At 35.1% G+C, this 11,979-nt stretch overlaps 1 protein-coding gene across 1 annotated transcript in view; it reads right to left on the bottom strand.

The window, feature by feature from the left end:
- Positions 1 to 6,433: 6,433 nt before the first annotated feature.
- Positions 6,434 to 11,979, bottom strand: part of PRKAR2B (protein kinase cAMP-dependent type II regulatory subunit beta) — a 110,063-nt gene continuing 104,517 nt past the window's right edge. Inside the window, exons 9-11 of the mRNA XM_024558493.3 lie at positions 10,590 to 10,655; positions 10,319 to 10,457; positions 6,434 to 8,355 (exon numbers count right to left, since the gene is read on the bottom strand). Coding sequence (XP_024414261.1) covers positions 8,222 to 8,355; positions 10,319 to 10,457; positions 10,590 to 10,655 — 339 coding nt within the window. The 3' untranslated portion in view covers positions 6,434 to 8,221. The remainder of the gene's footprint in view (positions 8,356 to 10,318; positions 10,458 to 10,589; positions 10,656 to 11,979) is intronic.

The following is an 11,979-nucleotide window of genomic DNA, read 5'->3' as shown; positions in this document are numbered from 1 at the left end:
CCAAACCAGCCAACTGGTAAGCCAGAACAAAGATCAAAGAACAAAACTAGTAAGATCTCCTTGGAAATCTTTACATATATAAATTCTATTCTTTCACTAAAACAATTACAACTGTAATTACTTTTTTTATAGAAGTTTATTTTTTTATTACAGATTACATTCAATATGTACAACAGAGTGGCCAATCATACATTTCATAAAGTGTTCCCCCTGGTATTTCTAGTACCCACCTGACACCATAGTTATTACAATATTATTGACTGTATTCCTTATGCTCTCCTCTGACTATTTTGTGACTACCAACTTATACTTCTTAATCCCTTCACCTTTTTCACCCAGTCGCTCAAACCCCTTCCCCTCTGGTAACTATTGGTCTGTTCTCTGTATATATGAGTTTGTTTCAATTTTGTTTGTTCATTTATCTTGTTCCTTAGATTCCACATATAAGTGAAATCACGTGGTATTTGTCTCTCTCTGATTGATGTCACTTAACATAATACTCTCTAGATCCATCCACACTGTTTCAAATGGTGAGATTTCATTCTTTATTATAGCCGAGTAATATTTCATTGTATATAATTACCACAGCTTTTTCAGATTAACTTTTATATGTCCTTCAGACATCTCCATGATAAAACTGGCATAAAAAAAATCAGTTTTGTTAAGTAACACCTAGTCTTGGTTATTGTAGATACAATATCTATGCACACATGTTACATATAAACTATGCCCAAAATATGCCAAGTCGTCATCTAAAATCAAGGTCTTTCCAACAGTAAAATTCTGTTATCAAAAAGAAATGAAGTCTTAATTTGAAAATGGCAAAAAAAATTGATAAATTCTATTGTGTGTAATTAAACAATACATTTCCCTTGATTCCATCACATTTGGCAAGTCAGTGACTGCTTGCTGGACTTGGAAGTTCAAACATGGGGTATTGCTTAAATATTGAGAATATTGCTGTTCAAACTCTCAAAAGGTAAGCAAATTAAATATTAAAATTGGGAAATGGAGCACATGTATGGTCTGAAAGTAAGTTCTCACACTTTTCAGATAGTATCGTTCTTGGTAGGTTTAAACTCTCAAAAACACCCTTCCATGTATTTACTAACTGTACTCTAAAAACTCAACTTGTAGTATCTGGGAGATGATGAGTGCCATTTTAGAACTGAGTAGTATCTGTCTCTTGTGCTTGTAATTATCAATGCAACTCAAAGTTAAGATTTGACTCTGGTAACCATAAAGCATCTTTTTGTCTGTGCCATCAATAAATAGATGTTTGCTGAAAAAAAAGGATGAAAAGTTGGGGGAAATAAGTAGCAAGAATTTTCTTACTAATGTATAGTGTATATTGTGTCATGCTGTGCGTCATACGCCCTTTTGAACATTAACTCTGTTAAACAGCTTCCATGAGCTTTAAGTCTTACCTGTTCTATATATTTATCACTACTATTTGAGAACAGGTCTCCTCTTCTAGTTACATTATGTATAATTAGCACTATTGTCATTCATTTTGTCTCCTTCCAGTGTAACAGGTTTTTATCTGCTCAAATGACTTCTCAAAGGCTAACGATATTTGTCTAATTAATACACTTCAATTCTTCAAATTACATAGCATATCATAATGCACTATAGCAGCAATTTTCAACTCTGTTCATCTCATAGCACACATAAACTAATTACTAAAATTTGGCAGCGCACCAAAAAATATATTTTTCCAGTCTGACCAAAAAATAGGTATCATTTTGGTTGATTTACAAAAAAACAACAATAGTATTTATCCTCCCTGTTTGCTCTAAAGTGACATTTTAGAAAAACAGGTGCTGCCCTGGCTGGGTACCTCGGTTGCTTAGAGCATAGCCCCGATAGGCCGAGGTCGCGGTTTCAATCGCCCGTCAGGGCATGTATCAAGCACAAATAAGTGGAACAACAAATCATTTCCTCTCTCCCCATCTCTTTAAAAAATATATAAGTAAATAAATAAATGGGTACCTATATTTACAGATAAGGATTTCTGGTACCAAGAATTAACCAGTCAGACACAAACTTACTATGCATGGGATGTGACCAGTTAAGATGCAACTCTATTATATGACCTATATATTTATGTTTCAAGACAGGGCAGTCACACCGGATGGCATTTGTTGACTGCTGTCTTTTTTTTTTTTAATTTGACAATCTAAGGGAAAAGACGTCAGTGCCCCAGACTAAATAATCAGGTATTGCATGTTTTAAAAATTCTTTTATAGCTCACAGGTTGAAAATCACTGCACTATAGTAATAAAAATGCTGAGGATATTTAAGTTCAGCTTTAAGGAGCAATTATGAGAAAAAAAACTTGCCAAAGATATCTTTATAGTGAGCACCACTCCTAAAATAATCAAAATATTATTTGGCTTTCCAAAGTGTCATTCATTTCCATTTCAAGAATATAGTCGTCATGTAAGGGGAAGTACAGTTGCATTAAGTGTCAGCCTTTGTCCTAAAAAGAGGCAGTGGCATTGGAGGGATGCGTGTTCATTCTCTTGTTCCTCAGCAGGATCCAGGTAGGTTTTCAGTTCAGACAAAGATGGAAAATCAGCATTTGGAAGCAATTTTACCCAATATTTTGACTGGTCATATTTACTGCTCACAAGCTCATTTGGGGGTTCTATTTTGTAAACATTTTTTTAATGTTAAATAGAAAGCATTTAGAGTTTCACCTGTTGGTTAGCCAGTGAAGGGCCCAGGGATCTTGTCATTTCAGAGTTCACGTCCTGCTTACACTTAACTTTCCCTTACACCTGGAAAGTCTTCTGTCTTTCCATTAAGAGTAAAAAATATTCATTACTACAATGAATGTTATAATTGTTACTAACATTTCATGTATATACATTTTGCAGTATATATACACGAACATATGTACATATATACACATGCATAAAAAATACTCTTTAAAATTTGGTAAAACGGCAAGACCTGGGCTATGGTTAAATCAAAATCTAGGAAAACCACCTAATAGGTGGCATTTCATTTTTATGGTATAGACAATTACTTCCATATCAAACATCACAGGCTTCTTTAGGATTTCCTAGGCAATATTAGATTTACAAACAGCATAAAAATGGACAGAATGATGCAGATCTGTGGGTCAAATAATAAAGTTTTCCTCTCAAAATACTCTACTTTGGAAACTTTCTATAAACTTCTCTATATACAAGGCCCAATAACATCACTATTAGGAAACTATATGAAAGCCAAGAATTACACAAAGAACCCAGAGATTTTAATTGCCCATGAGTTCTATTCCATGAGTTTAATTGCCATGGACTCACAAAATAAATGATTTCGGTGAAGTCAATCAGTTATAGAACTGAATTAATTTAAGCTCTCATAGTTATTGTTGGGCACGCAAGTCCTCTGGAAATACCTGGTATACTTTGCTGCTTATATTTGCATCATTATATTTTAAATGTTTTTTTTTTAATTCCTATGAAAAGTAACAACTATATAGTTTCAGGTGGGCAACATTTTCCTGACTTTAAAAGTACCCTGGAACAGGTAAGCTTTCTCAATTCTTTTTTTTTTTTTTATTGATTATGCTATTACAGTTGACCCATTTTTTTTTTCTTCCCTATATTCCCCTCTGCCTTGCACCACCCCTCCCACCAGCATTCCTCCACCTTAGTTCATGTCCATGAGTTGTACATATAAGATCTTTGGCTTCTCCATTTCCCATACTATTCTTAACCTCTCCCTGTCTATTTTGTTCCCACCATTTATGCTACTTATTTCCTGTATCTTTTTCCCCACTTCTCCCCCTCCCTGCTAACTCTCCATGTGATCTCCATTTCTGTGATTCTGTTCCTGTTATAATTGTTTGCTTAGTTCGTTTTTGTTTTTTTTAAGGTTCAGTTGTTAATACCTGTGAGTTTGTTGTCATTTTACTGTTCATAGTTTTTATCTTCTTGTTCTTAGATAAGTCCCTTTAACATTTCATTATAAGGGCTGGATGATGATGAACTCCTTTAACTTGACCATATCTAGGAAGCAACTTATCTGCCCTTCCATTATAAATGATAGCTTTGCTGGAGAGAGTAATCTTGGTTTTAGGTCCTTGCCTTTCATGATTTGAAATACTTCTTTCTAGCCCCTTCTTGCCTGCAAGGTTTCTTTTGAGAAATCAGCTGATAGTCTTAGGGGAGCTCCTTTGTAGGTAACTGTCTCCTTTTCTCTTGCCACTTTTAAGATTCTCTCCTCATCTTCAATCTTGGGTAATGTAATTATGATGTACCTTGGTGTGTGCTTCCTCGGGTCCAACTTTTTGGGGACTCCCTGAGCTTCCTGGACTTCCTGGAAGCCTATTTCCTTTGCCAGATTGGGGAAGTTCTCCTTCATTATGTTTTCAAATAACTTTCCAGTTTCCTGCTCTGCCTCTTCTCCTTCTGGCATCCCTGATTCGGATGTTGGAATGTTTAAAGTTGTCTCAGAGGTTCCTCAGCCTCTCATTTTTTTGAATTCTTGTTTCTTCATTCTGTTCTGGTTGAATGTTTATTTTTTCCTTGCTCCAAATCATTGATTTGAGTCCTGGCTTCCTTCCCTTTACTGTTGGTTCCCTGTGTATTTTCCTTTATTTCACTTTGCATAGCCTTCACTTCTTCCTGTTTTGCAACCATACTGAACCATTTCTGTGAGCATCCTGATAACCAGTGTTTTGAACTCTGCATCTGAGAGGTTGGTTATCTCTTCATTGCTTAGCTCTATTTTTGGAGCTTTGATCTGTTCTTTCATTTGGGCCATATTTTTTTTTTTTCCCTTGGAGCACCTGTTATGTAGTAAGGGGCGGAGCCTTAGGTATTGGCCAGGGTGGGGCAACCCACCATGCTGTGTTATGGCGCTGTCTGTGGGGGAGGGATCAGAGAGGGGACAATGCTGTTTGCTGGGCTCTCTGCTGGCTTTCACTCACTTCACCCACTACCCACAAGCAAATTGAGCCCTTCTGGTGCTGATTCCCAGGTAGGTGGGTTTGTGTATGCTCTAGGACCCTGTGGGTCTCTCCATGGAACTCTCCTGTGAAGCTGGGAGTTTCTCCCACTGCCGCCTCAAACGCTACAGATTTTTAGTCATAGATTTTGAGGCTTTATTTCCCCATGCTGGAACCCTGGATTGAATGGTCTGTTTCACTCCCCAGTTGTTTGTCTGGATTTATCTGCACACAAATGTGGGACCACCCAGTCCGCCAGCCACCACCTCTTCTCCACCCCAGCTGCCAGTTTCTGCCCCTCCTACCAGTCCGAATGAATGTTTCTTCTTTAACTCCTTGGTTGTCGGTCTTCTGTACAGTTTGATTTTCTGGCAGTTCTGGTTATTTTTTGTTTTTAAATTTGTTGTTCTTCTTTTGGTTGTGTGAGCAGGCACAGTGTATCTACCTACACCTCCATGCTGGCCGGAAATCCTATTAGGTTGTCTCAATTCTTATTTCAGTTTCTTTCTGTCAAAATTCTGATACTCATTATCAAGCTATACCATACACTTTTTAATTTTAGAAGCCAGCATTCAGTATAATTCTGTTTCTCCCTTAAGTATCAACATAATTAGATATTAGAATCCCATCAGCTATTTAACAAAGCCTTGGCTTACCCAGATGTATTACTTAGGCTTACACATTCATTTTCTTTAAGAATGACAGAGGTCATCTTATGACAAATCCTTGTCGTAACCATAACATTTCTTGAGAAAAGTAGGAAAAAATAATTGTTATTTTAAAAGATGCTTTATAAAGGAAAGGGACTCGGCACTTAATCTTATACATTTCAATAAAATCCAAAGTGCCCTGTATTTTACTTGCAGCAGTAGCATTTTTGAGCATCGTAAATGGTCTGCTAGCCACCACTTTCTAACAGCAGTTTAACAGTAAACCAAATATATTTACCAACTTGTGTCACAGGAGTAATTATGTTAAACTATATGCACCAAGCCCTAGTTCATGTGGATATGCAGGAAGCACATACACACTCTTATATTTATTTAAAATAAATATGGGGAAGAACCTTTGTGTTAAAAGAATGCTCTCTGAGAAGAATTCTTAGCTACACGTAATACATCCTTGAGTGAAACTTTAACAGAGAATTTCCAAATACTAGTAAGGTTTCTTGATTAGTGATTATATAACATCCACAAGTAAAACTAGAGGTGTTTTAGATACTTTAAGACATACATTTCTTAGCCAGATTTATTTGGTTATTCTAACATACCATGATTATATAAACACGCCAAAAATCATGACTAGTGGTTAAAATCTTTAAAAAACACGTTGCCTCTCAGAACCATGCTTTCTCGCTCCACCACGACCCGGGGTGACTTTGCACACGTGCTGTATCTCTGTCACGCTCTCCACAGGGAGCAGTGTGCACTCTGGAAGTCATTAAAGAACAAACAAACAAAAAACCCTGCATTAAACATAATTAACATAGTTTATTATAAAAGTGTGCTTTATTACAAGGAAAATTTAAATACAACCAACAGTAATGTAACTGGCATTTACAGCTTCAGAGTTCTTTATTAAACAGGCATTTTTGCTATTCCATGAATAATTCATCAGCTTATGCAACAAAATAGGTGACTTGAAAAATTGAATAAAGAATACAGAATGATGAACCAGAAATCTGGGGTTCTGGGTTTTTTTTTTATTTATTAACATGGCTTTTAAAATAAAATTAAATAGAAAACAAGTCATTTTCATATAGTAAGCTCTCTTCCTACAAGAAAGTTTACAAAATTGTTAAACTGTTCTAAAATGTGGCTGAAGTTACACTTTACATACTTTAACGTCTTATATATACATTATCTGGTTAACATATTTTAACCACATTTTAATTATATAAGTAAGACCAGAAACATTCTCTAGTAAGACCACACTAGCCACAGAATAATTTTACCCATGTATATATTTCTTTAAAACATTTCCTAAAATGGAATTGCTTGTTGAAAAGTGAACTGGTTAGAATTAATCTCTCTAGACGTTAGGTTATATAGGTTAGAAATGTAAGGCTATATTGTTTTGGCTGAATATAATTCATCTTATGTAGCCAATAATAAGTATATCAATTATCAATGAAAATCTATTCTGGCTGAGGTAATTCTTTACTTTATGAGTCTACATTAAAGCAAATGGTACGGCCAAATGGTATGTTCGGAATGGGCAGAAATTCCTTTTATCTTTGCATATGATTTTGCTTATAAAAATTTATTTCTACCACCTCGGAGGAACCCCATAGCAGCAGATGTCTGAAAAAATCATGTTATGGATACAAGTAAAGAACAAAGAAGTATCTTGTGGGCATGTTGATAAAGACCCCATATTATTTTGGGTGCGGATTTTTCTTTTGTAGTATATATAAGATCTTAGACTTTTAGACGACAAGTTAATTCAAATTAAAGCTTTAAAAAAAATTTGTGACATTAAATGTCAAACTCAACTTTTTAAAGATAAAGAATACAGAGAATTGTAAATGAAAAAAAGGAAGCAGAGATATATGCTTTATGAGGAAAAAGTGTTAATGATCTCTCAACTAAAAAAGACTCTCACCTATTACAACTAAATTGCCTGTCCTGAAACGACTGGTTACTGACATTATGCCAAAGAAGTCAAAATGTACTTTATTGCAAAAATATAAAATGTTCTTGAATTGCATATGATGTTTTATACCATTTCACCAATAGGCCAAAGCCAGCATATAACTTATCAAGCCAGAAAAACTTTAAAACAAAAATGATTAAAATTGTACTTACTATATATACAGTGAGTTGTAAAAGAATTCGAAGTCATGCTGCACAGCATGACGCATTGCCAAGTTCCCTCTTACATGGGGTAGTCACTGACATATCAATCTGAGTAAGTCAAAATAAACACAAATCACCTATGATAACACCCTTTAATTATCTTCTTAAGCACAGATACTTTCAGTATGTTACAATCATTTGAATAAACCTTTCAAATCAATGTTGTGGAACATAAAATCATTTTATCAGTATGTCAATAATTTTTATGATCTACTCTTCAGAAAGTGATGTTAAAGCCTATTGCCTATCACTACTGTTTACTGATACATTGTAAATGTAAAAAAAGGAAAAAACAGGAAATCACAGAAAATGCTTGGCATCTACACAAACACATTCTCAGTGGACTAACCACTACTGTGTAATTTTGTTACTATAGGTCTTCTTGCTCCATACTTTCACTTCATGCAGTAGGTTCAACAATATCCATGTTTGTTCCAAACAGGGCAACTAATTGTTCTTCATAGGTGGTGATGTTTCTTTTCATAATTTCCATGCAAGGTCCCAAAAGCCTTTCAAATGCTTGCACATCCATGGCTAAAAAAAAAGGAGAATAAAAGAAAAATGAATAACATTCTTTGAAAATCTGCAGAATTTCTGAGCCATTTGTGATGTCATTCTGCATATGTCAATAATTCAATGGTATTTTTAGATAAATATACAATACAAGAAAAAGGCATAAAGATAAAAATGTTCCACTTCCAAGTAGCCAGAGTTCCTTGGCAATGTGAACGTGCAATGCAAGGCTGGGGTGAGGTTCCTGATCCCGACTGAGAAAGAATGAGGGACTGTCATCGTCAACGCCTTGAAATTCAAAAAAATTAGTTTTTATGTCATCATCTGAGTAAATACAAACTCAAAGATGACAAGGACGTATCTTCTGTTTTCTCTCAGGGTTTACAATGCCATGTTTTAAGACCAAATGTTACCTTTTATAATTTTTACTCTCACACTATCATACAGTCCCTTTGAAATAGCAGCCACAGTAATGCTTTGTCCACTTCTATAACTGTATGTTATATGTCACTTTGCTTGCCTATCTCATGCACTTTTAAAAACTAAATGTATAATACATACATGGAAAATATGGTCACACTCTGTACCCTAGAACTACAAATTAAAACACATGTTTTTGCCTTTTAAATTAGCAAAGGTAAAAAAGGCAGTGTCTATAAAATTAGAGCAAATGGACGTTCTTGCACTGCTGGTAGCATGTAAAGCGGTACAAGTAAAAGTGATCTGACAATACATAGCAAAAGCTATAAACGGAAACCCTACTTCTAAAACCATTTCTAAGGGAAAACCCTACATTTGGAAAAAGTAGTCTATACACATCAAAATGAGCAACCCCCACCCCCCCCAAATGGAGCCAAAACACTGACCAGTGGGGGATCATTAAATAGTTTATAATGTGTATATTTCCCTAACAATGTTACAATTTGATGTAGTAAAATGAGAAAATGCCTAAGCTATAATGAATGAAAAGAGCATTTTGCAAAATTGTTTACAAACAGAAAAATCATGCAAATAAAAGATGAGAAGGAACTATAATAGGATGTGGAAAGTCACTGGGTGTGGTGGTACGGTGCCTCTTAGGTTTTCCTACCTTTGCTGTATTTCTCAAATTTTCTTTAATGTGAATATAATTACAGAAAAAAATACTGGGCTTTCCCTCACATCCCCTTTACTCTTACTGTTTACTATTTCTACTCAGGGAAATTCCCTGTCGGTTTCTGCCTTCTGTTTTATCCAAGGGTAATACTTGGTTAACATTCCACTTTAAAACATTAAAAAGTGACTTCTCTATAAGTTAATTCTGAGGATACTAGCAAATCTTAAGAACATGGAAGCTGAGTTTCTTCTACTAAACGGTGGATGAAGAAAATAGAGTGGTTAATTATAGCTGAACAATTTTTTTAAAGAAAATGTCATCTATATTGACACCACCTGAATTATATTTTTCATTATTAAAGCAAATTGTTGGTCGTATTTAAAATCTTGCGGCTGAAGATGGCACTTCTGCCAAGATACTACACAGTTTAGGAAGGTAATTAAACAGCTAAACAATAAAGAAAATTTTATTATGCTGAAAACGTTAACCTATGTTTCCTAGTACTAAGATAAGTATTCCCACAGACATTCCAAATTTCTCCACAGAGCTTAATTCACTTTATAAAAATATGTTTTAGGCTTTTTTGAGGAACATAATACATGTCGTTTATTTGAAAAATCAGATATAAAATGTGGTACCCAGAATTCTTATATTAAAATGTTATTTCGTGCCTATAAAAAAACACTATATATGTATGTGAAACTTTTAACGAAAAAAAAACTGGCTTCCACAAACTGATTTTATAGTGCAATGAATGCTACCCTTGTTATATTTTGTGGGGACCTTAAAACCTGTGAATCCAATAAAGCAGTCTGTACAACATAGATACATAAAATGCAGACATAAAGACTCCACCAGGAGAAGCAGGCCCACCAGTGTGAGTCCTACCTAAACATTTGACGGTCCCGATGGCATGTGCAGAGGCTGCTCGAGGTTTGTTAGTCACCAGCGCGAGTTCTCCAAAGTACTGTCCCCGAGAACACCGAGCGATTTCTACGGCACCGTTCTCTTCCACTTCTGATTTACCCTGACAAGGTCATTAAAAGCATCAACTTTTACTCAGCATGTTGAAAAAACAAGTTAATCTTAGTCTAAACATCACAAAGAAAATTTGTTATGTTCCTAGCTAATATGTGAATTTTTGAGAATTGACACTTACCTTCCTTTTCATAGTAATTTTCACTTCTCCAGATTCTACAATGAAGAAAGAATCAGCCAAATCTCCCTATTAGAATGAAACAAAAACAGAGGATGAAAATGCAAATTTAGCTGACAAAAAATCCTCTTGCCTATCATAACCCTGAAGTCAGTCCAACTCCAGTGTACAGATTATTTGCCTGAAAAGTACACCCCATAGTCTCTCTCTCACTTTCTAAACAGAGGTTACAATCAACAATTATGTAGTAATGATTTCATTTGTAAAATTATTTGAATATGCTCTCTACCACAGCATTTCTAAGTCAAGAAAAAATGGCAAGTAACACTGGGGTAAGAATTCCGCCCAGACTTCAGCCTGGATAACAGCACAGATGTTAGAACAGACTTATTCAGAAACTGTAGATTTGGATCCTGATGTTTTGACTGCAGTTGGTTAGAGACCAAACTCTAAGATGCCTGTTTACTGACAATCCACTTCAAGGCCTCAAAAAAACATTCTGAAAGAAAAGTGTTGGGTGAAAAAGGTGAAGGGATTAAGCAAAATAAATAAAAATGAAACCCTTGCGGTGGGGTGGGGGGGAGTGTTGCTATTTCTAACTGCATATCTATTTTTTTCTCAGTGATATTTTTGAATAAACTCCACCTTGACTTCCAATGATGTCTTCTAAATTAAATAGTATAAAACAGAAGATAACAGATACTGACTTTACTGGGCCTCTCCAAGTAATTTGGGAAAGAAACTTAGGTATTCTAAAACCCTTTAGTACAATTCAAGAACTACAGTATCAATTTATATCACAAAATAAATATTAAGTAGATTTATATAATATAGCATGGACGTATATGTTTATGAATGCTTAAAAAACAACATCTCAAAATATCCTTAATAAACTCCAAGTATAGTATACTTATCTCCTTCCCCTTATTTTTATATCAAGTTTTCATCAAGTTTCCTTTTCAAATTTGAATCATAGTAGGTCTATGGACTGCTGTCTAATATAGTTTTGAAAACATGCTCTAACTGCACGTAACCTGGTGAAACCTGAGTAAGGTCTGTGGACTGGGCAGATGGCATTTCCTAGTGTCGATACCGTGCCCTAGTGATGCAAGATGCCCTGGGGAAACTAGGTGAAGAGTGCATGGGACTTCTCTTCTATTTTTGCAACTTCCTGTGAAGCTATAGTCATTTCAAAATAAAAAGCTAAAAAAATCATTTCAAAAGTGTTCTATACTTTCTTATCAATTTATATAGTAGAATCTTAGCCTTGTTTTCTAATTTGATTCTACTTCTTCCCAGTTCTTCACTGCTCTAATCCATGAGTGTGTTTGGGGGCTGGGGAACAGGGAGAGGACAGAGATTAACTTATTTACCTTCTAAAACAATTATTCTT

Source organism: Desmodus rotundus, chromosome 6 (genome assembly GCF_022682495.2).
Source record: "Desmodus rotundus isolate HL8 chromosome 6, HLdesRot8A.1, whole genome shotgun sequence".
Taxonomy (NCBI): Eukaryota; Metazoa; Chordata; class Mammalia; order Chiroptera; family Phyllostomidae; genus Desmodus; species Desmodus rotundus.
This window is presented reverse-complemented; position numbering and strand designations above follow the sequence as displayed.